The following is a 24,389-nucleotide window of genomic DNA, read 5'->3' on the forward strand; positions in this document are numbered from 1 at the left end:
CAAGTAAAAACCTTTTTTCACGTAAATTACAGTAAATCAGATGTTAATATTCACAGTAACATTTATTACGGTTACAACTTGAAAGAGATTACAATTATTTTACAGTTTTTTTATAAATTATTCTTTAAAAGCAAAGTTAAAATAAATTTAAATATTAAAAACATACGATAAAATCTTCGTTGCATGATTTATCATCTCTTTATGGAAAAATACATTCCACATACAGCTTGCGTGCGACACAGTCTTCATTTCACAGTTTTAACCTTGCCACCGACTGAGCGCTAACTGGCCATTAAGCAAGATGAAAGTAATTAAAAGACTTTACGAACGTTGCTACAAATGAACAATGGTGACAACTTTAACAACGTTAAACTTCAAATTGCTCGACTGTTTAATTGTTGAATCAATAATCACATGAATATGAATTCACATTCATATTTTTATTCACACAGTTCACATTATACATTCGAATAGCTATTTTAGTGTATCCTAATTTTGAAAAACTATTTTAAATATAATTGACTTAATTTAAAAGTAAATTCAACAAATTCAGGTGTTTAGTGTATTGAAACAAACAGTAAAGCTCATCTTTTTCACACTAGTTGTTCTCAATTTTTATTAGAAACATAAAACTACAGCTTCTTACATGTATTGAATATATATTTAATGATGTAAACAGACCTATTCCAATTATACAATATATGCAGATAATCATCATATGGATGTTCAGGTTTTGTTTCTCAATTCATATTAATGAAGTTCCACTGATAATGGATTGTTTCTTGCACATACGGTCAATGTAGAAGATTGATGAACGTAAAAAGTTTGAATATTTCCCCATTTTATTCATTTTTATTTGCAAATAAATTTCAAAAAAAGGATAATATTATTTCTAAGTGACAAGTAAATTGCTCTACGACGGCTCAGCAGAAAAACTGCTTCCTGTCACATTTCAAATGTATTTTCTGTCTGCTTTCATTTAAATGCAAATATTTACTGGAAAATTACTCAACTAAACGAACACTTTAATATAAATATTCAATTTATTAATTTTCAATAATTTTGACTATATCAATTTAAAAATTTATTGATTAAAAAAATATTACAGACATGTAAATCAACGTACATAATAGAACTGAAGTGCATGATTAACATAAAAGACTATATAACAAATTTTCATAATTGTTTATGACAGAATAAAATTTTTTTCAATAGTAAAGGAAGTTCATGTATATTTTACATCTAGAAACAGCACTGAAATATCATAATGAATTTGCAGTTGTGAAAAATGATCAAACAGTAAGATGATATCAATTCTTGATGATGCGTTTGTTTGTTTTTATAATACGTCACTTGATAATAATAATAATCATCATCATAATAAAAATAATGTAAGAAATGTTCATCCGGAATATTAATTTTAAAAATTTTCCTGAAATTTTAAATCCTTTTTTCACACTTCACAACAAGAAAAGAATAATAAGCAATATTGATGATAAAAAAGATTAGAAAAAGAAAATTTAATAATTTCTAAAACAAAATACTCACAAAGATGGCAAAACTTTCAATTCATCATTACAATCTTTGGGATTATCAAAAAGAAATGAGTGAAAAAAATGTTTTATTCGAAAAATTGAAATATTATTAATCTTAGAGAGAATTTTACATAGGATATTTTGAGTAAACACTGAATGTACGCTATAAATCAGTACATCCTGTAATCTTTTTTCACTTATTAAATCGTACAAAGTTGAAATATTTTCATTCAATATTCATAATTTCAAAAATCAAAGAAGAAAAAAAAAGAGAATCTCTTGCCTTCATTAAGAAACCGGACTGCTTAGAGATTGCATCATCAAGAAGGGATGTTTGATATAGTCAACGGAGGAACATCGAGATGGTGGTCACTGGAGTGCTAATCCATTTCGCCCACGCAATTTCGAACGATAAGAAAGAAATTGTCGTTCAGTGCTGAAAAAAGAAACGAGATGCTTAAATGTTGGAATCTATTACAACCAGTCTCCTTCTTCCGGTCGAAAGCCAGCTAATAGCAATTACGACGGCTGACCGCCTACATCGAACAGCACCCCATTTACGGTATTCGGTTGTAATTAGATTTTTTAACATACATTGGTTGCATTGGTTGGCAAAATAAAGTTCTCCGCTTCCTGCTGGCAACCGCTTTGGCACAGCAATAATAGAAAATGCTTGTCAAACACTGGTGGGCTTGCTGTGCTTTTATCCGTGCAGAAAATGATACCCATTAGCGCGTGAAATTTCGCAAAGCGCACAAGTGCAAAAGCTTCAGGCTAAAATATCACTACTTCAACAAGTGGAATAAATAATTTCGTTGCAATCATATGCATTCGTTTCCAATTTACCAACAGACCAATTAAAATGATTGCTGCTTAATATCTACCGCATGTTTAGCCTTTTTTGCCACTTAAAAAATTGTTTTATTACATCATACAATTTACGCTAGTAATATTTGCAGTTTTTTTTTCAAAAAAAACAACAAAACTCACATGTATATATATATATATATATTTCGGTTTTACTTTTTGTGCTCTTAACAAAGATGAATATTTGAAAAGAATAAAAAAAGAAACGTGAAAAATATTCAAAAAAAGATTATAGCATTCTCTGAGCATTATAAATTGGTAAAATGATCGCTTGAAAAATTATCACCAATAGATTTGAATAGATAAATATTTTCATTGCTTTCTATAAATATTTTTATTTGCAAATTTATTTCACTATCAGACGTCAGCAGTAAATCTAAAGCACACGTGCTATTATTTTGTTAAAAATTTCATCGACGTGCAATTATAACTGCTAACTGCAACAGTTTTTTTTAAAAATAACCAATAAACTTATTTAAACAAATAAATCTATGATCTTTCGTTCAGATTTATGATTATATAGCAGGACTGTCCAACCTTAGATAACAGATAATAGTTCTTGCAACTACTGCTAATGAAGTTAAGCAAGCACACTAAAATTTCATAAGAAAATAAAGTCATGGTATTTATAAAGCTTTTATTGAAACAGTAAACGAGATGCGTTTGCAAAAATGAAACTTGAAAATTGCAGAAATTTTTTCAGAATTGCCGGGAAATTGTCGTTTTAAAAGCGTGTTAATTTTTTCTTGCCACGCCTACTATTTGAAAAACATGGATATATTGTGATGTGAAAGCACAAAATAAAGTTACCAACATCAAATAATAGAATTAAAATATCTAATATTCATTCGATGCACATTATTTCATTTTCTGTCACGCGTGAATTCAGATTCCACTGGCGTGCTGCATGCGGCCCTCGGGATATGCTTTTGGACAGCCCTGTTATTATAGCATGCTGATATACTAGGCTAAATTCAAAATGAATACTGAATTTGAAATTTGTTTTCTCTTAATTTAGCTGTGGGAATATTCATCATCAGGGAAAATATTTAATTTAAATTTAATAGCTCACATTTTATATTCTATTTTCCTTTGGAAAAATTCGAATTAATTAAATTATTTTAATTTGTTTTGTAGAGTGTTAATTGTTGCAACGCTGCATGTAAATCAAATTAAAAATAAATGTACATTCAGTTTGCGCTTACCATTATTATTTGAAGTTATTTACAACATGTTATTTCAAATTAGAGCAAAAATATATTTGCTGTGAAGGTCTGTCAGCTCAAGAACTTCATTATACAAATATTGGAAATCTTATTTGCAAATTTACAACTCCTTAAATCTGGTATACTTTTTGGGAATATTAATTTTATTCGAATAGTAAAAGTTGCTTAATTAATTCATTTAAAAATTGAAATCAAGATATAATTAATATCTTGAGTAAACATGCTTATAAGTTATAATAAATAAATGTGATAATTAGAAGCTTAGTTAAAAAAATATTGTTTTTATTGGCATTACGTTAATAAAAGCAAGATTTTAATTCATCAACTTGTATATATTATGATGTTGCAAATCAAGTGAAAATATTGCAGGCTAGAGTATATTTATAATCTGAAAATTTCATTAAAGATGATATTTACTACTAAAACTATTACTCCATTTATGTTTAACACCATAAAATAATGTTAAATTAATTTCTCGTAAAATCTACACATTAAATAGGAATCAGTAATATAATTGTCAGTGTTATTCTTTTAAATTTAATTTCAGCCGTTGATATTACAAAATATACAGGGATTTGCATGATATTTTTCTGCAGTGGAATAATATTACTATTCAGGTTAGAGGTTCATTTCTTATTAAATTTTTATCATAAAAAAGCAATGAATATTTCTTTTCTAAAGCAGACAAAAAAGATTATAAAATTGAATTTAACATGCAAAAGTTGTCATTGTATGGCTGACATTTTGTATGATTTTTGTTTGAAGTGAAGAGAAAATATGCATTACGTCACTTTCTTAATTATAGGCAAAAAAAATTGTTTACAAAACTTAAAATGATTAATTAATGAAATTAAGCAATATTTTAAATAATTGCTCAGAAAAGTTAAATTTAATACGCAATTTATTGTCAAGTAAAACAATCTGCTTCCAATTATAACATTTTTCTTGTTTAATGATTTATTACGTAATAAAATAATAATAGAGAAATTTTGAGCGTCTTCGTGTGGTTCATTTATTTAAATAATACAAAGTAAAAATAGATTCCACAAAATTATAATAAATTGAATAATTTAGAGCACAGGGCATAGCTAAAAGTCCATTTTATTACCTGCACTATTTTTATTCAAAAATGTACAAGCGCAGTTGTAAGTATTACAAGTTACTTTAGTTTACAATTATCCAAGATAGAATTTAAATTTGAAGTGAATATTATTATTGCATTCTTGGTTAAGCAATGAAAATTAAGCAGAAAATAAATCACTGGGTAATTCATTTATGCTGATTGGGCAATTTTTGCAAACTGCTGCTCAGTTAAATATTTAAAACGAGCTTTTATTAAAATGCAAAACACCGAATAAAAAATCAATTGTTTTATTGTTGGAGTATTTAAATGTTACACGCGAATGTATTGTAAGCTGAATTCACTTAATGAACTGCAATTAATTAAATAATAATGCTGAACAATTTTTTTCCAAAATCATAATATAATATACTTTTGATATGGTTTTTGAAATGATATATCTGCAACAATCGGCAACAGAAGATGTAAATCAATTGTGGTACAAGTAAGACTGTGAAGTTTAGAATTGTGTTAACATTATTTTAAGCGTTTGAATGAAAAACATTTTTTGCTTACAAAATGTACATTTCGTCGCATGTGCAATTTTGCAATAATCGTTTGTGATAAATTTATTCAAACAATTCAGTCTTGCATTTTAGCGCCAAACGGTGTGAATTTGCTGAGATGCAGTTCGACAACAGTGCTTTGAACGGACGAAATGTGCGGGTAAGGATTCTTTGATTGGTCGTCATTTTCTTTCCGTTTCCAATATTGATCCGTGAACAAGCGGTAAATTGCATACAGTGAATAGCTTGGCACGCAGACAGCAAATATATTCGGAATAATCAACGATTCTTTGTTGAAATCGTATATCCAATTTACGACAGTATTTGGCACTGTCTGCATCAAAAATGTGAAAACGACAATCATCGTCGCCTGTTTCATGCAAAACACATCGTACCGTATATCGCGCAATTGTTGCTGGACAATTGGCATGCGTTTTCGTTTGATGAAAATATACTTTACGCTTGCTATGGCAAAAAGGCAAAAGCCGACGTAACCCAGTGCAGAGACGAAACCGAAATATGCTAAATAGTACGATTTGGGTGCAGTTTCTTCCAAAAAGCAACAACTAGTGACCAGTACATTGCTGCGGAAGCAAGCGGTCACCCAAAGGGCGGCTGCATAACCGAATACTATAGTGCCGGTGAGAAAAAGCGCACGATTGATCCTGTGGTCGTTGAATTTCCATTTGGTATTAGCCATGATTATTGTGAGAAAACGATCCAGTGCGATCAAGAACATGCCGAACGTTTCCAACGGGATGCCAATTGCATAGAAGGACAACTGTGGACTGCTGACCAGACATTTCATCGGTGACCAATAATGCAAATGACATGGACGAGCCAATTTGATACTGTTCGACACTACGTAACCTAATCCGGTCAACGCGTTGCCACTAATAAATGCTAATAAATATTTGAAATTAAAAAAATGAAATTATAAAAACATAACGATGATGCTTTAAAACTTTTTGCACAATTATACAATGAAATGCAACAGCTCATTTTTGAAACGTTTCAGCTTCATTAAACTTTTACTTGAAAATTTAGGTAGGGTTTATCATTAAATTATAATATGCATATATAATAACGAAAATATGAATCAATATTTTCCATTCAAACAATGGTAAGAACTTAGCAATTGTAGAAAAGTAAACAATTGAACACTTGTGAACATTTGCAAATCAAGCTAAGCGTATGCGTTGTTAATTATTAATTAAAATAATTAAAGCCAGTTTGTTAATTATCTCGAGCAATCTGTTAGTGTGAATGAATAAAATTAACCGTAAAATAGTTGCAGTCTAAGAGTAAAATTTCAGTTAAGAAATAAATATTAAAATTTATTTATGATTTATCAACCAGATTACTGTAGACAAAATGTAGCTATTTATTACAAAAGCTAACTGAAGTAAAAAAATACGTATTATTATTAAGAATCATAAACAAAAACTATAAGAAAATAAATATTATTTTTTGTTGATCAAAATATGTTAGACAACTAAAATAATGTCCTATTTTAAAACTGTTTGCATTTTTAAATATTTGATTATAATTTGCAATGTTTAATAGCATGCGAAATGCTAGTACGTTAAGTTTTGACTTTTAAATGTCAGCTAATTAGTTAATTATTGAAAATGGGAAGCTACATGTAATAATCACTTTAAATGTCTAATATTTGAAAGATTAATAATTTTTTAATTTAATTAAATCCACCTTTTGATTACAAAACGTTAAAATTTGAAAGACAAACTTGGATATGAATCATTTGTGTTTCGCAGATTAAATATTGAACATAAACAAATTTGAAAAAAGAAATTACAATTATTTAAATATAATTTAATAAAAATTTCAAAAAGATTTATTAATTGAATTATTTGCATATATAAAACATTTACAGTTGTGCTTTTATTACATACAACTGGTGCAAATTTTAATAGTAGTGTAATAAGGTTGTCATTAAATTTGTAAATAACAAGCAAGATGATTTTCTTAATGAAAAATAGCCATATTATTTAATTATTACTGTAAATATAGCTGAATGTTACCATTTCACGCAATGCAACGGATCTTAAATTTATCAACATCTATCATTTGTTTAACTAAAAATAGATGAAATAAAAAGCAATTTCAAAAAAATGGCATATTTATTCATAAATAAATATATAATATGGATTTGTAATTGTTAAATGTTTATTGTAAAAAATATTGTTGTTGTTGGTAATTTAAGAACAAGCACAAAATGGCCTTTCTGTTGCAGCTGTTGCTTTGCTTGATAGTATTATAAAGATCAAAAATGTGATGTGAAAATGCATTTTAAATAGCAAAAATTGTAAATAAAACAATTTAAGAAATTGTTTATCAAAATAATATTTTTTGTGTTACGTTTAATATTGAGTTGTTAAATTCAGAAATGCAATTTGAATTTGCAACAACAAGCTGCAATGGAAGTTATAATTTAAGAAAATAAGAAAAAGAATTTTCTATGAAGCTTCAGTAATGTATTTTAATTAAATATACTTCTTGTATGTGATTCAAAATATTTTTATTAATTTTGTTCAAACTTCCCGATTTATTTTCTATCAAAATAAATATGAAGTAATTTTAAAGTAGCATTACGAATGTAAATTTTAATCAAATAACTTTACATTTTGTAAGTTTTTAATTTTTAAATATGAAATTTAAAATATGCAAATAAGAATTTAATTGATATTAATTTTATTATATATATATATATATATATAATTTCATTTCTCAAATAAAAGATAAACTTGTGAAAGGTGATAAAAAGCGTATTTGTATGTCCCTCTTTATAAATTATTCACAGAAACAGATTGCAAAGATATTAAATACATTAAACAATTCACTTTTAAGCTTGTCACAAATTGCAAATGCAGTATCTCTGCAATATAATAACATATACTTTGTAAGAATACCAAGTAATGAATTAAACTGTTTGATTATTTTGAATTTGAATTAAAAAAACTCACCAATTATTAATTTATCGGTTTTGTTTTTTCTCTTTCTCCTCAAAAGCACCACAAGCAGGATGGTGTTGAAAATAAAAGCGGTTCCACCGAAAAATCCCAAAATCGTTTTCAAAATGACGGCATATTGTTTCTTGCCCATAAAATTGGAAATTACGTTTTATCACAGTGGTATGAAATTTTTGAATCTGAGCAGCAGTGAAAGGAAGGTTTCAAAGACAAAAATAATCTTTCTCTTTTTCCGATCACTTTTCTTGCTTCCGCTTCTGAATAAGCTGATTCGTTAGCACACTGACAAACAGATCGCATTACACAGTTTTTCGCAGTCTAAAACATTTTTTCCACACTTTTACACAAGTATTTTAGGATTATTTTTATTCTAAAAAAGTTTATTTTCACATTAAATTTGAAAAATACATCAAAGCCTACATTGTTGATTATCCGTCTGGTAAGCAACGTTGTCTGGAACATCATTCCAAATAATTAAATCAATAAATTGAATAAACGCCTAACGTTTAGTAAAATAATTTAATTTTATAAACTTTTTTCTGCTCTTCATTTTTTAGCTTCTTATCCAATTGGAAAACGGATATGTATATATATATATATATACGTATATATGTAGTCGTTGAATTACAAATTATCAAGTGTACTACATGTTTAGTAGTATTATAGCTGCATTAAAAATTAATTAATTAATTGATTGATTGATTGTTAAGAATATTGAATTTTTTTCAAAAATCTGAGTAATAATAATAAAATGTGCTGAAATGCATGCACAGTTAATTAATTTTCTTGGTCAAATATGTCTCTCAAAATTTTCAAATATAGAAAAAATATTCAAGAAATGAAAGTACAAAATGGAAAACACTGTTTCGAAAATACAAAATCAAAGCTAACAAAAATTGCCAGAGAGAAAGAATTTGCAGTAAGCATTCATGACACATTTGTGAAAATTGCACAAGTCGAACTTGTGAAAATCATCATCATCATCATCATCATTATGAGTGGAAATTCGGATACTACTACTTTTTCAACTTTTGCTTTTTAATTTATATTCTGTATAAGAAATAAAAATCAGAATTCTGTTCTCTTGCTCAATTTTATTGTTTTTGAACATTCACATTATTTATTTTGCAATGCAATTGATCAAAGTCACAAAGCCGTCAAGGCAAAGTTCAAATGACAATCAATGCATAAAGCAGGATGTATGGTCGTCAGTTTTGCAAATTCCATCAAAAATAACGATCATTAAAAAAAAGTTTTTTTTTCAAATAATACAACTGATTTCATTTTAAAGAGCTATTTGATTCGGTAATTATTCCCTTTTTTCCAAATTACATGTTAAAGTTTAAGTACACAAGTAATATACCGTTTTCATGTATGTATGTTTGTAGTACGTGTATAAATGCACTTTTTCTGGTAAAATAACTTACACTGATTAATTTTTGTTGAGTAAAAAAGTTTTTTTTTATTTTTTATGAGCAATTATTTTCAACTTTTGAATTTATTATTCATAAAATGAAACATGTCTTTTTAGATTAAGACGAAAAGAAATCAAACACCATCTGCTTATGAGAGAGGTATTAGAGCAATCATTGAATGACTTTCAATTGCGTATGTGAAATTGTGCAGTCGAAATTTGAGCGTACTTTTTCCATCGACCACCACTGACAATTCAAAAGTGACGTTACTTTTCAAAAAAAAACTACTATATATGCTTTATTTTTCATTATTGCAATGAAAGAAGTTCTGATGCATTAAAATTGAAAAAAATACTATTTCAAATTGTCGAATATTTATTTTTTCCCATTGTTTTTTGGTCAATCATTCAAAATTGTTGTATTTGTAAATTTATCATAAAAACTTACAGTTATCACAGCGATCATTGTCAGCAATAATTGTAAATTTAGTTGAATGCTTTATTGGAAATCTTATGACAAGGAAAAGTGAATAGAATCACCTGTTTCTTCTCAATAATAAAATATCCATCCCCCTTCTCTGTGCACATTTCTGAAATCAATGCATCTAAAAATAGCAATCCAGAAATTCTACACTGAACGATGGATGACTTGTAGTGTGGAACTGTTCTTTTTCAAGCAATTGATTGCATTCTTTCAATTCTGTCAATATTAACAAATATGGTTTCGACGATTACGACGACGACAACGACTGCTGCTGCTACTTTACTGAACATACATTATTATTAATATTATTATTTATTGCAGAGTTCAAATGAGATTGCTGGCAATAAGTTATGAAAATTACACGCCTTCCCCCCTCCCTTCCTACCCGATGCCCCTCACGACTACTATTCCACGTATAAACTAAAATATTCTCTTTTTTTTCTTTTACAACACTCACTATTTTATTTTATAAAAATTAAAACTTAACAATAATAATACATCCATTGACTGACTGACTATCTTTTGAATATCAAAAAAAGAAAGAAAAAAAAAGATAGATCATCGACAAATTTTATAATGAAAATATACATTTCTATGACAGACAGAGTTATTTATTTATTTTCTTTCACATTCGATTAGAAAAATTTATGCTTGAAATTGATTTATTCAAATAATGTTTATCAGTTTTTGTTGTATCTTGTGTTGAAGATAAAAATTGATTTACGTTCTTTTTTCGCATTGCACTTTTCTTTCAATCTCCTCAGTACAAGATGATGATCATTTTTCGTCGTCATCTGAACGATTTTGGTATTAAACTTTTCAAAATTTGTAAAACAATTCTTATATATATATATAGTCAGTTGTTGTTCAATTGGAAAGATATTCTTCTTCCTTTTTTACCACAGTGTATATACCATTCATAGATAGATGGATAGTGTGTGAACATAAAGTGAAAATGCACCGTGTGCAGTTCAGAACAAACAAAAATTATGAATAATTATTTTAAAAGACAGAAAAGTAGAAAAAAGATCGCTCGAAAGCGAAAAATGGCAGAAATTACGAATAAAGGCATGAAACAGTATAGAAAAAAAGAAAAAGAAAAAAAAGCAAGCAACAGAGGGGTCGGGAAGGGGGATGGGAGGTAAAGAGAAAAAGAAATAACCCCTCGTTCGTGTATTTCGAATGTAATAAATAAGAAAAAGTTCGACAATTGCCATTAAACTAAATTATATTATATTATATTATATTATATTTGTTCCTTCGTTCGTCTGTTTGTGCGCATTGAAGCATTTTCAGTACAGCTCATGTTAGAAAGTGAAGCAGATGCAACAAGCGTCGACAATCGTTGAGCCTGGATGCTGGACCGGCGTCACAAGCGGCGACGAGCACGTGGTGGTCAATATGCTCTCGAAGGGCGAGTTCGTTGTCGAATTCCAAGTTCCGACACAACAAGCAAACTGCCGAACCCGCTTGCCGGTGTCGTTGACCATGCAGAAGCATCTGGCTTTGTTCGGCTTCCACTTCGCCACAACACTCGCAACGTAACACTGCCGACAGTGAAGATGAAGCCGACGAGCAACCTGACGACGAAGATGCACTGTGCTGTTGTTTCCACTGCTGCAGTTTCAGTTTATGTTGTTGTAGTTGTTGTAGTTGTTGTTGTTGTTGTTGTTGCTGCTGCTGCTGATGATGATATGTTTGAAAGTAGATTTGTTCATCAAATTTCGGTTTCTTGCACAATGGGAACGTGTCATCTTCAATTTCATCGATCGGCACAATTTTGTGAAACGATCGCTGATGACTCACCAAATCTTGCTCAGTTTGAAACAACCAACCGCAAGAACAGCATCTGGTCAAGTGGACCTTCTGCTTGACGTGCTCTTCGAAGTGAAGCTTCAGATCTTCACGGGCGCTGGTTTTCCAAGAACAATTGACAATACCGCAAGAATAGTACAGCACCGGCTGGGCGGCTCTTTCTCGCCCGTGCTTCTGCTGGCAGTGTCGGTCGAAAGCCGAAATCGCGTGCAACAACCTCGCGCACGGCTGGCAACAGTACAACTTTTCCACGTGCACGTGAATCAAATGCACCAGAAGCAAGCTGCGGTCGTTGTAATATTTCAAACATACCGGGCAAATCCAAGCCGGCGTGTCGCAACGGTCCGCGTAGTGGATCAGCAAGTGACGTCCACGTTTTTCGGCACTGCCCAGCTCTTGGCCGCATTCGGGGCAAACAAACGGACCTGTGTTGTCGTGCACCCGAGCATGCGCGCTCCAAGCGCACGAGCTGGCGAACACGGCTAAGCAAATTCGACAGCAGTATTCCTTTTTGAAAAAATATCCCGGCCTGAAGTGATTCCACAAGCTGCTCGCATCCTGCAGCTCGTACCCGCATTCTGAACACTGCAACGTCGTGTCGTCACCGCGCACCGGATTCGCATGGCCATTGCTAACTGATATCACTGAACCTGCAAGCATAGTGGGGTAAAAGCAAAAAAATGAAAAAAAATTTTTTATCAACTTTTCCGCAATTTCACTACAATAACAACAACAACAACAACAAGCAAATCAATTGCATATCATCTATTTCATTGGCACCTATATTGTACAAGCAATAATCGAAACGCACTGATTATAAAAGATATAATCTATTGAGGAAATTGTTGAAGCTAAAGCAAACTGAATGAAGCTCATGCATTGAATAAATTGTAGAATATCATCAAAATGTGGATGCCGCCGCCATCGCGTGCAATATCAGAATGAATGCTTGCTATCAGTGCAAAATGTTTACACTAAGGATATGTGTGAGCAAATAAGATTACATTCTATTGACAAATGCTGCATGAAAATTTCGCCATTAAAACTGAAAACCAAAAGCGGCAAGATCACTTTCAACATGCGCATTTCTCGTTCATTCAATTTTCCACGAAATAAATTAACTGAATTATTAACCTGTTGAAAAAACTGACACTTGAACAACTTTGCAACTCGACTTTCTCTTTTTATAATTAAAATATATACTTTTTTTTCTTTATACATATATATATTACGCAGTTTTTCTCATTTTTTTCATCAATTAAAATACCAGCGTTTTAAACGACAAATGAGAGATCTCAGAGACACAAACATGAGATTTCATCTGTTCATATTACTTACTACTGTTTGACCAGAGATAATGATGTAATTGGATTGGAAAGAAAAAGAAAAGAAAAACAGTCAATCAATTAGTTGCTCGATTATTATTATTACTATTTTAATTAGAGTTAATTTTTTATTTTTTTTTTCTAAATATAACAGTTCAATGAAAGTGAAACTTACTTTCGTCATCTCTGACTTCGGCAACAACGCTGCTATTCCAATCGGACATGTTGCCTGATCCAAAGCGCCTTTCCAACAAGCCACAAAATTTAGAGGTACTTCAAAATCTAAATACAAACGATATGAATTATAGATAATAATTTTGGGCGTATCACATTTTGAACTGGATGAATCAATATTCCTCGCAAAAAAGACAAGGTCGACCAGCTTCCCCCGCTCCGCGCCACGGCTGGCCTCGATTAACACGAAAACTGGAATTCAGTTGTGAAATTCACCTATAGCAATGCTAACATCAACTTCCAAGCTGACCATTTTCCACTGGTTGCTTATTTTGTAGTATTAAAATCAATAAATGATAAAATTTGAAACGATTCAAGGAAAGAAGCAGCAAGTATATACATATACATATGCATATATATTCTTGGAAAAAGGAATAGCACAACATCCATTACGACAAATATACGCAGCATCCATTGCACATGTTAAAGAAGATATCATGTTCGAAAGGTACAATTCCATGCGCTTTGTCAACTGAAGTGCAATGAGTGCATGGAAAAGAAAAGCAGTAGCACAAAGCTAATAAGAATAATGATGATGATAATCACAGCAACAGTGAGCAAAAAGTACTGCCGCCAGATGTTAATCGTGCATAAAGGAGAAACATGTGTGTTTCAGATTGGTGATTAATAATGCTGTGACTAGTTGGTTGGTGAAAAGAACGCGTTGAGTGTTGCTGTTGCATGTTGTTAAATAAATTAGTCCGTTTATGAACAATCTCGTAATTCTATCTTACACAATAATTCATCGTCAATCGCGTTAATTAAAGCTAATAAGACTGCTTTCAAGCATGCTTAAACCGTCCGGTTCAGCTGTTGTTGTTCCAAGCTGTTCTGAAAACAACAAACATTGTGCATATTTTTGACAAACTGAAAATAAACCAAAAGCAAATCATACTCTTTTTTTCATATTCCATCTGTGTAAGCAACAAATAAAGAATATTTTTAATAAAAAACAGGCTAAAAACAGTTTTGCATTGAAACAGATCGTGAAAGCCGCCGACGACGACGACGACAAAAATGCATACTCATTGTCGCTAGTATTAAATCAGTCAAAATACTATATATGCTCAACACATCTCCCCCTGCCAGCACGTCAACTGAGGTGTGTATGTGTGCTGAATTTTCACACACCCACAGGCGGCGACACAACGTTTCTCAACTAACAAACAGCACGCCAATAATTTTACTACTGAAACTGTTGCTGTCCAAGAGTAAACTCTCGCCATTGGAATGAATTATTTGCTGAAGTGCTCGAAGCTTGGATTGAAAACCAATTATTAAATAATCTAATTCATACCTATTCAATCGCATAACACCCTACTTGATTATGCATGACTGTTGCACGTCTTGTTGCTGTTCACCACACGAAAAGTGAAGCACAGAAAAATAAAATAAAACCAATAATACCAAAAAAGATTTTTTAAATGTCGTTTTCATTTTTTTTAAAAAAACGAAATTACAACGAGCAAACTTCAAACCAATGGGAATAATGGGAAAAAATCAGACTCATCTCATCTGTATATATCATTGGGAAAACAATTTTCTCACGACGAGATCGATGTTAACATTCAAAAAAAGGACGGGTGAAAAATTCCGTTCATCCGTAAAAAATATAATTTCCCTCCCCCCACCCCTCTGCAAAAAAATGCTGTCCTTTGTTAACAAGCTTGGTATTTTTTCTGCAAACTGTTTATCAATGAAGCGTAAATGCTGTGTGCTCTCTGGTCATTTCAGCGAGAATGTTGTTCGATTACGTGAACAACACTGCTAATTCAATTTTGCCTTCAAAAGTCAATTACATCCGATCAACAAATAATAATCATTATAATAGCAAGCTATTTGGAATAACTTTGGAAAGAGAGAAGAAGAAAAAATACCACATCATCACACACAGTGTTTTACATTGGATGATGATGCATTTGTTGGTTATATATATAAACTGGTTTGGCATTATCGTTCCATTTTCGGATGTTCATCTTGCCAAATGCCATCCAGCTAGCAACATAGTTGTACAGTGAAATTATATGCAAAAAATTTAATGACGCAGTCAACACAATGCAAGTGTGGCATTTGAAAACAAGCTCAAAACACACCACCACCACCACCACCACCAACCAGCACACGCATACACTACGCATAATGTGATGTATGTTCGTATTTCTGACAATTGTAATCATAAACAGAAAAATAATGCTGATAAGAAGCATCGCTATGTGGAAAAAAGCTAATTAAAATGGAAAAAATGAAATATTGCCCATATTTCAAAAAGAGGAAAAAATAATAACTAATATATAAAGAGATATACTGTTGTATCTCAGTTTGAAATAAATTTCTTCTTATAAACAACACAAATGATAAAAGATCTATCATTTCTTGGTCATTTGCAACATTGGGATACAACATCTTTTTTATTTTTCAAAAATCGACTAAAGGTGGTAGGCGAAATTTTTTTGCTAATAATCAACCAATCATTCAGCAATGATTTTTCCATTCGAACAATTCTAGCAAAGAAATTGCCTCACTGATCTACTACATCAATGAAACCTCGTGATAAATAATATCAGCCTGTTATAATGTCTGAACAACAACGACAACGACAAAAAGCAAGCTAAAGTTGCGGATATTTTACCAATTATTAATTACCCCAAATAGTAAATCTACAAAAATATTCTTCTTTCCTGATGAAATTAAAAACATACTAAAAGCCCAATAATAATAATAATAATTAATAAACTGCACTTGGAGCGAAAAATGAAATAAATTTGAATACACTGCGTATGATTTTGAAATCAATAGAAAAGAGACGGAGAACAAATTGGAAAATTATAAAACTTTGTCACAAGTTCTATTTTTCGCCAATGGCAAGTTTCAATTGCATATGTCTCTACTGGAATGTAATCAAACAAACAATGTGGTCTATAGGTGAGCACGTAGAATAAATAAAAATAATTCACATTCCAAACCTAGTTCAGCATCAGAGTTCCATGTTCAACGTTGGTTGGCCGATGAAGTGACAAAAATTAATCAACATTTTACCTTTCAATACAGATGGCGTTGGATCAAGCCAAACTCCACCAAGCACACAGTCAATAAACCACCATTGGCTGCTCTAAAAATGGAATTAACTGACAAAAATAAAACATAAATTTCACACACAAGCTGAAAATTATTCAGAAAAGCCCCTCAGAGTGTGTGTGTGTGCGCGTGTTTGTGTGCGCATTTACGGATATTATGTAAAGTGAACATTTCGCAAGGTGCAAAATGTCGAGATCAAGCAACGATACGTCAGGAAGAATGCACGCGTGTGTGTATCTAGTATGCAATACTCCAATTCACTGCATACCAACAAAGCATGCAATTAGAGAAGAACATCATAAAGTTAATGATGATAAAACAACCTCTTCACTGCAAATAATATATACTATAACAAAAATCTGAACTAAAAATTTATTTTCAATGAACAAATGAATGAATGCAGTGAAAAAGAAATCTCAAATACGTTTGAAACAATACCAATTTAAAAATTGAATAATATCCAAAACTGTGAAAGTACGAATAATGATAGAGGTGGGAAACTGAGAGAGGATGGAAACAATCCACTAATAAACTGAATGACAATGCATATGGACGTTTGGAACAAAAACGAGCTGCATTTTGGTAAACTATATCCCATGATTAAAATGTCGAAACCACTAGTACACGCAAACGTATCCCTGCTTGGACACCGACGCAAATGCATTCGAACAACGTCGTTTCCTATCGATTATGCCATCGCTAGCAGTCAGCCGTTGGTGAACATCTCGTTTTCTATCTCACTATTTCTTCTTCTTCGTCTCTTTCGCTTTCTTTCCCTCTCCTCTTCTCCCTCCCCCCTCTATTCTTTCTTCACTTTCTTGCTCTCTCTCTCTCTACCCTCCATCTAATTCTCTACGCTTTTCTCCATTTCTCACCATTTGTCGCTCTACGCAACCCCTTGAATATCGTGCAATCCAACATTGGAATAATATCGATTTGAATTCTGCTTTCAAACACGTTGCATTTTTTCCAATTCGCTCCACAAAGTCAATCAACACAGCAATAAGTTGTAGTCTTCATTGCAAAGCCAACACCCGTAGTCTAACTTCAATGATCTAACCAAAAACCAACAATATCCAACAAAACCGACCATCACTTCAACAAAGCTAATTATAACAACAACATCACCACCAACAACAACAAATGAATAAATAAATAAATAAACTGTACAATTTTTAAAAATATGCCTTAAACTACAATTAGAATGAAAAGTGAAAACGTACAAACGAATCAATAAATATCCTCGACGCTGTTTCCCAAACTCCAAACCTCACTGCTAGCATCGATTGCAACAGCAACTGCATAAAAGCAAACCAGTTTAGCAGAATATTCACTAAAATTCATACACACACACACACGCAGACACATACGCACATAAAATAAACTTGATGCTGATCAAAGTTAGAGCTAAACCATGAATCATCATTGCATGGCTGAATGCACTGGATTTTGTTTTTTTTTGTAGGAAAATTCCAACGTGTCAATTTCAAATTTCAACAAACATTATTCTCTTTGTAGATTGCCTTCTTGCAATTTCTTGAATTAGTAAATTTATCATAAATACTAGTCAGCTTTATTTGAAAACCAGATTAATACTTGCATTTAAGTTCAAAAACAAAAATGCATACTTGATCATACAGATTCTGCTGTACTGTTATTATGATTATGATTATTATTATTGCTTTACTTCATAGTAGTACATATTTGAAATTAGAGTTGCTTCACTGGAAAAAGGAAAAGGAAAAAACAGAACAAAACTCCTCAGATGCAAAGAGAGGTAGTTTTTGCTCGAGTTGGCTTGCATTGCAGATGCTTTCAGGGATCAAATTACCCCGCATCCTGACAAGCAAAAAGTGAAAATTGGAAAAAAAATGAACAAAAAAGGAAGAAAAGAAAAGAAAAACAGTGGGGAAGGGTGGAAGGAGGATTTATTTTTAATTTCAAGCCAACTCATGAGAAAAAGAACTATAAGTTGGCAAAGCAACACTTGTGAAAATTGCTAATAAATGAAGTGGAACTGCATGCTGCTGCTTACTTGTGCATGCTTGCGTAAGTGAAAATCTCATCCGAGAACAGAGAAGAAGCCAATCGAATCAAACAAGAGCAAAATTCCACTCTGCCTGCCGCCTTCTTTGTGCAAGCAGACAGCAGACAGACAGACAGACAGATAGACAGACGGACGGACGGATAGACCTGCAGCCGAACCTGCATCGTCGTTGCATATTGTCGAGCTTTTATTGATCCACAACGGCGGACAAAGAAATGCAAAGAAAAGCGAAAGAAAACCAACATGCACTTCATGCAAGCTGACATCACTTTGTACAACAAAATATCTGCCCGAACCATGCATCCGCTAGGAGAGAGTTTTTTGTAAAAATATATTTTTGTCCACAGGTTCAAATTTCACAATTCCGCCCAAACGGCAAACAATTCGAAAATTCATCCGCCCGCAGTCATTCATGCCCTTGTATTGTGAATTGGCAAAACGAAGCTCGAACAAGCTTGTCGAAAACTGTCGAAACTGAAAGCTCTCATCACAACACTGTCAATTGATTAAAATATTAAAATATGAAGAATAAAAGAACATGGATAAAAGGTTTCGTCAAAATTGAAACAAAAAAAAATAGAAAAAATCTTAACAATTCCGCCCTTGCATACAGGTTTAAATTGAAAATTATATCAATTTTGAGATCAAACACATCACACATTAAAATGCAAAGCAGTTTGTATATGATATCTGCAGTTGGAAAAAAGAAGACAAGCGTGCGTTTTTTCCCTGCCAAATGATAGACAAATAGCTTACTTGTTCAGCTTTGGAAAATTATACTGAGATAAAAAGCCAATTAACACTTGCATCACCCATTATATATATGCCTGCAACTTTGTCAATTGGAGGAAGTTAGTACAAAAGCTGCTAATGGCAAACAAAACGTGCAGAGCGTTTGTACAACAAGCCGCTGCGTTTCAATTTGTCACAGAGCAGCAAGCAACGTTGAAACAACGCAACACTGCCTGTCGGCTGTGTTGTAATAGTATATTCTGAAATGCCGGCTGAGGTGCTCGGCAATAATGCAAACACCATTTTCCCATACTGAATCATCTCTGCCAAAACCAGCCGTCGTCCAGTCCGCCTGTTTGTCCTGTCAACAGAGAATATAGTTTGGTATATATATATCAATCTTGCGGGGCAAGGCCATCTTTGCGGATTTGCTTCAACTTAAACATTCATTCATTCATCGAAAAAGCTGAATCAAATCAAATACAATAATACATCCACACATTCAACAACATCTCATATCAATTTTCTCTGAAAAAAGACAGATAGATAAAAGTCTCCAAATTTCACTGATCCAAATTGAAGAAAAAAAAGACTAATTAATACCCGAATACGTTGAAGTTTAATACACAAGCATTTCAGTATTTTGTTTCTATATGAAACAGCAATCGTTGTCATAAACAATTCACACAACACCGGTACGCATACACTAATGCACGTATACACGCATAAACAAACATACAGACAGATGCAACACATAATAATAGGTGGTAAGACGTAATGACGTTGATGATCACATTTCCAACCCAAGCGCATTTGTAAAAAAATAATAACTTATCATTTGTAATAATAATAATGTAGAATCGCTTTAATGTAGAAAAGAAATGATTATCAAATATGCAAAAGTACAAGCATCCAACTGGAGGGAAATTATTGATTGGAGAACAATAAAAAGTGTAAAAATTGAAACAATCGACAACATCATCTTTACAGTAAAATGAGACAAAAAGCATGTGAAAAGCTAAACAGATGCCTATTCCTTCATCTGCTTCGGTTGGACTTATTGTTGTAATGCGTATATTTCCATAAAAGCGCAAAGTGATATGATTTATACCAGGTGAAGTTGCAGTTGGTGTTCGTGGAATGACATTTGCAAAATGTGCCTTCAGAAAACATGCAAAGTCACGTTGTAAACCAACACTGTTCCCATTGTCACCCCACTTTCTCTGGCCCGTTTGTTGACTTAATATTGTCAAAACTTGCACAACTGCATATATACAATACAAGCATGATTACAAAAATTGTTCACCACAACAACAACCAGCATCAACCGACGGTTTTAGAGTGATTTGCAATTGAAAGAGATCAATGGAGAAAAGAAGCAATTTCCACAGCCACACCCTCCACCCGACGCAGCGAACAAAGACAATTATCCACCACTTTCGATGCAAACACACACATATATATATGTGTGTGTGTATGAACTGCATTAAATATAAAATTAAGAATATAATACATATTCAATTGATGCTTCTTATTACAACAAACAATTTTGTAGTTTGCAAGTTTTTGAAAACAAACCCGTTGCTGCAAAAGACGTACAATGAACGTTGGTTGTCATGGCGATCAACCGACGCGAATGTGCACTTGAAATGACAAAGCAAATTTATTATGCAAATGTCGAAGAACAAAAAAATTTGGAGAATGCAAAAATTCAAAAAAGTCTAATTTGAAAAATGGTAAAGCTTTGCACGCGTAAGAGAAAAGTGCAATCGATGAACAAACACTACTGATCACAGGGGATGCAAATGAGAGTGGGCACTTTCTTCACTCGAATTACACTGGAAATAATAAATTCTCGCCTGTTCATTTTAAAAATATTGAAATATAATAATATATTTCGTTTCTCTTCACCTTGATCAATTTCAACAAATAAACAACAACAACAACAACAATAATTATAATAATAATAATCGCACGTATACCTTGTACAAATGCAAATGTTTGATCAGTATATTTTGGATTTGAAAAAGAAGGAAAGCAAAATAGTGAAGATCAATAAATAAATCCAATACGGTGGAATTGATACTAGCTCATTCAAAAAATGCTACTAACCCAAGATGAATGCTGTTGTGTTGTGAAAAAGAAAAAAGCACACTTTGCCCAATCATCTCTGGATAGTTTGTGCATATATATTTTTTTGTCGTCATATTTTCTTAATGAAATTGGTACTCTTGAAATGTCAAGCACAACAACAACTATTCTTATTCAAATTATTCCGCTCGTTATCCACGCCCGCCAAACATAAAGCATCATTCGAATGGGGGGAGCTGAATGAGATTTGGGCCATGTAAGTTTAAAAATAGCACTGATAACGTCACCTTGGACAAGCACTGAACTCATTCATTGTAAACCCTATTTGGACAAAATCTATAATTTACCGTCTATTTGTACTAGTCGCTGACGAATAACGCAATTAAATATTGAAATACAAAAATTCCACTTTCCCACTCTTTCACTGTAATATACATAAAATTAAAATTTTTTAACAATCAAACAAAAAATAAAATAATAAACAAATCTATATCGTCATGAGCATGAAAATCAGAAAGTAATTTTTTGAAAAAAAAGTTGCCCCTTGTGTCTCATGTACAGTATATCTTCAAATCTGGACAAATTCAGTAAGAAGAGTCTTTTCTATTCACAATTTCAATTGACCAGAAAAGAATGAGGGAGTGGAAAAAACAAAATTGAAATTGAACCCCAAACGAGCAGCAATGCTTACGATAAGCATCTCTTACTTTTCGAGCCATATTTATTCAATGATAAAAATACAATCCATCCCGGACTGCTTATCACCGTCGCAAATCAGAGCTCAGCAGATTCGCTGGTGGCATGCTTTAGCCCGCATTAATCTTTCAATTAATTATTCACTGATGAAATGACAACCTTGTTTTAATTAATCTAAAAAATCAGCGCATCATCTCTCTCCAATACCATTTATTGATCAGAAGCAAAACATACTATATATATGTATATGTGTGTGTGTATAATAACTTAATTGGTTGATGATTGTTAAAAAGGAAAAGTTGCCAATGCAGAATATATCATGCCCGTTGGCTGAAAATCTGTAACGCCCACGACGCAAAGCATGCAAATAGATTCGTTGTTTACTTTCAAATAATGCTATCGAATGAATAATGATAGAAAAAAAAATATATATATAACCGTTGAAACATTTCCTTCAAGTGACAATTTCGAGGACAATTTCAATCTTCCCTGCCAAGGCCTCATCAACCTGTTTATTCACTACCTCTACTTCACCCAGATGACAGAAGTAGCTTATTATTATCATTATTATTATTATTCGATTATTTGTTCTGATTTCAAAATGGAAAAGAAAGAGATGCATTTTCTTTCAAATGTTATATTACGATGAAGATTGCATATTCATTCAGATAATTCGTCGAAAACTGCACAACCAACCGGTCTACAAAGATGATGATACAAAGAAAATATCATTTTTACAAATTTTCATATTCAACATTCACTCTGACAAAATATGAGCATAAATTCTGGTGGTGGTGGTGGTGGAATAAGTAAATTCTACTTACCTTATTCTTGAATTATTTTTGCAATGAGACCAAGCAAAAAATAATAATACCAGATCAATAAACAGTTGGCCGATGCAGACAGAAGCAGCAGATGTATATATAAATATATAGATACAGATATATATAGAAAAACAGTAAGATGAAGAAGAAATAAGAACAAAAGAAGCACAACACTGTAGAGCACAAGCGATGACCTACCAACATACCTGATAATCTGCCTGCCTGCCTGCCTACCATCCATCTACCTACCTACCTATCCAATAATAATACAAAGTAATGAGCAGGACAAAAAACTGGCAGAAATAATAATCATTTTGTGATCACTGCCAAATTTTGCATACAGCAATGATAGAAATCTTCTTCTTCTTCTTCAACAAACGGACGATGAGGTACTGGCGGATCAACACAACAACAACAACAACAGCAACAGAATTGTAGATATAGAAAAGCAGGTTACAATTGTTGAACAAGCAATCAAACTGACCCTCAACAATCCAATACAGTCTGCTGACGCACGCAGACACACAACAATTGGCAACAACAACAAATACCACCGTATATTAAAAAAAAATTTGAATATCATCGAACATCAAATTGGAAATAATCATGTTCGCTCGAGAGTAGAAATTGTGCGCATATGCATGCACAACGCATGCATGCATGCAGCAGCACAACGCAGCAATAGCAGCAGGTCGACAGCGTTAACCTAATTTCATCGATCGGCATGTCAAATTGTCATCCATCCATTGTTGGAATGAGCAAATCTACCAACGAGTCGAACGATACAACCCATATATATATGCATATATGCATATGCAAAATTGTCTGCAAATTAGCTAGCATTTTTCCTCAACTATCTCTTCTGATCCATTGATTTGTATAATGTAAAAAATTTAAAAAAAATACAAAAGCGACTGTTGCTTTCATTTTCAACATTACAATCTTCTACTGGTAAACAAATGGAAGAAAAAATTACATTTCATTTGCATACACACACATACGTGTCGTTATTTACTACAAAACATTTGAACAACCATGGTGATATTAAGTGCAATTGAAGCGAAATGCAATCTACTATTATATTTCTTCACTTTCGATTGAAAATGCATAAACAATCAATCAAAAATTGGAAATTTTACATTATTAAAATCTGACATTAATTGTATCCAATTTCGTTGAAAGATTTGGCAAATCAAATAATAAAGTGTGAATCGAAACACAATAACTTGATAAATTATCATTTTCGAAACATGATTTATGAGATTGCATGTGAGTGCAAAAAAAAGAAATTTCACACACACTCTCTTTCTCTCTAGTTAAATGAAGAAGAAAATATTCAAACAGATTTACAGTTGGTCAAATTTATCAAATCATAATCATTGCATTTGTTCTTGTTTTTTGTGAAATT

At 32.1% G+C, this 24,389-nt stretch overlaps 4 protein-coding genes across 4 annotated transcripts; 1 reads left to right on the plus strand and 3 right to left on the minus strand.

The window, feature by feature from the left end:
* Window positions 1–5,330: 5,330 nt before the first annotated feature.
* Window positions 5,331–8,709, minus strand: Tsp_01768 (hypothetical protein). The gene is made up of 5 exons (XM_003377530.1): window positions 8,653–8,709; window positions 8,393–8,562; window positions 8,102–8,150; window positions 6,536–6,552; window positions 5,331–6,147 (listed from the first exon to the last, which is right to left on the minus strand). Exons 1-5 carry the CDS (start codon window positions 8,707–8,709, stop codon window positions 5,331–5,333), a joined length of 1,110 nt encoding a protein of 369 aa, XP_003377578.1.
* A 2,788-nt stretch (window positions 8,710–11,497) lies between these two features.
* Window positions 11,498–12,472, plus strand: Tsp_01767 (conserved hypothetical protein). Its single transcript, XM_003377531.1, has 2 exons — window positions 11,498–11,999; window positions 12,099–12,472. Exons 1-2 carry the CDS (start codon window positions 11,498–11,500, stop codon window positions 12,470–12,472), a joined length of 876 nt encoding a protein of 291 aa, XP_003377579.1.
* A 454-nt stretch (window positions 12,473–12,926) lies between these two features.
* On the minus strand, window positions 12,927–13,769 carry Tsp_01766 (hypothetical protein). Its single transcript, XM_003377532.1, is given in 5 exon segments — window positions 12,927–13,078; window positions 13,092–13,137; window positions 13,458–13,564; window positions 13,577–13,708; window positions 13,733–13,769. 5 exon segments carry the CDS (start codon window positions 13,767–13,769, stop codon window positions 12,927–12,929), a joined length of 474 nt encoding a protein of 157 aa, XP_003377580.1.
* Window positions 13,770–19,563: 5,794 nt separating this feature from the next.
* Window positions 19,564–21,557, minus strand: Tsp_01765 (conserved hypothetical protein). Its single transcript, XM_003377533.1, has 5 exons — window positions 21,483–21,557; window positions 20,966–21,013; window positions 20,689–20,851; window positions 20,348–20,634; window positions 19,564–19,731 (listed from the first exon to the last, which is right to left on the minus strand). Exons 1-5 carry the CDS (start codon window positions 21,555–21,557, stop codon window positions 19,564–19,566), a joined length of 741 nt encoding a protein of 246 aa, XP_003377581.1.
* Window positions 21,558–24,389: the final 2,832 nt, after the last annotated feature.

The sequence above is a fragment of the Trichinella spiralis genome (genome assembly GCF_000181795.1).
Source record: "Trichinella spiralis strain ISS 195 chromosome Unknown Scfld4, whole genome shotgun sequence".
In the NCBI taxonomy this organism is placed as follows: Eukaryota; Metazoa; Nematoda; class Enoplea; order Trichinellida; family Trichinellidae; genus Trichinella; species Trichinella spiralis.

What these genes read in the sequence shown, in the direction of transcription:
- Tsp_01768 (XM_003377530.1), bottom strand. Translation starts at nt 8,709, where the DNA reads ATGATGTTCCAGACAACGTTGCTTACCAGACGGATAATCAACAATGTA. An exon ending in TCAACAATGTAGGCTTTGAT is followed by an intron (nt 8,563 to 8,652) that starts GTATTTTTCAAA and finishes AAAATGTTTTAG; the next exon opens with ACTGCGAAAAACTGTGTAAT. An exon ending in TCATACCACTGTGATAAAAC is followed by an intron (nt 8,151 to 8,392) that starts GTAATTTCCAAT and finishes ATTATATTGCAG; the next exon opens with AGATACTGCATTTGCAATTT.
- Tsp_01767 (XM_003377531.1), top strand. Translation starts at nt 11,498, where the DNA reads ATGCTGGACCGGCGTCACAAGCGGCGACGAGCACGTGGTGGTCAATAT. An exon ending in CAAGAACAGCATCTGGTCAA is followed by an intron (nt 12,000 to 12,098) that starts GTGGACCTTCTG and finishes AGAATAGTACAG; the next exon opens with CACCGGCTGGGCGGCTCTTT.
- Tsp_01766 (XM_003377532.1), bottom strand. Translation starts at nt 13,769, where the DNA reads ATGGTCAGCTTGGAAGTTGATGTTAGCATTGCTATAG. An exon ending in TGATGTTAGCATTGCTATAG is followed by an intron (nt 13,709 to 13,732) that starts GTGAATTTCACA and finishes ACTGAATTCCAG; the next exon opens with TTTTCGTGTTAATCGAGGCC. An exon ending in CGAAGTCAGAGATGACGAAA is followed by an intron (nt 13,138 to 13,457) that starts GTAAGTTTCACT and finishes AATTATAAAAAG; the next exon opens with AGAAAGTCGAGTTGCAAAGT.
- Tsp_01765 (XM_003377533.1), bottom strand. Translation starts at nt 21,557, where the DNA reads ATGCACAAACTATCCAGAGATGATTGGGCAAAGTGTGCTTTTTTCTTT. An exon ending in CACAACAGCATTCATCTTGG is followed by an intron (nt 21,014 to 21,482) that starts GTTAGTAGCATT and finishes TGTCATTTCAAG; the next exon opens with TGCACATTCGCGTCGGTTGA. An exon ending in ACAACCAACGTTCATTGTAC is followed by an intron (nt 20,852 to 20,965) that starts GTCTTTTGCAGC and finishes TATTTAATGCAG; the next exon opens with TTCATACACACACACATATA.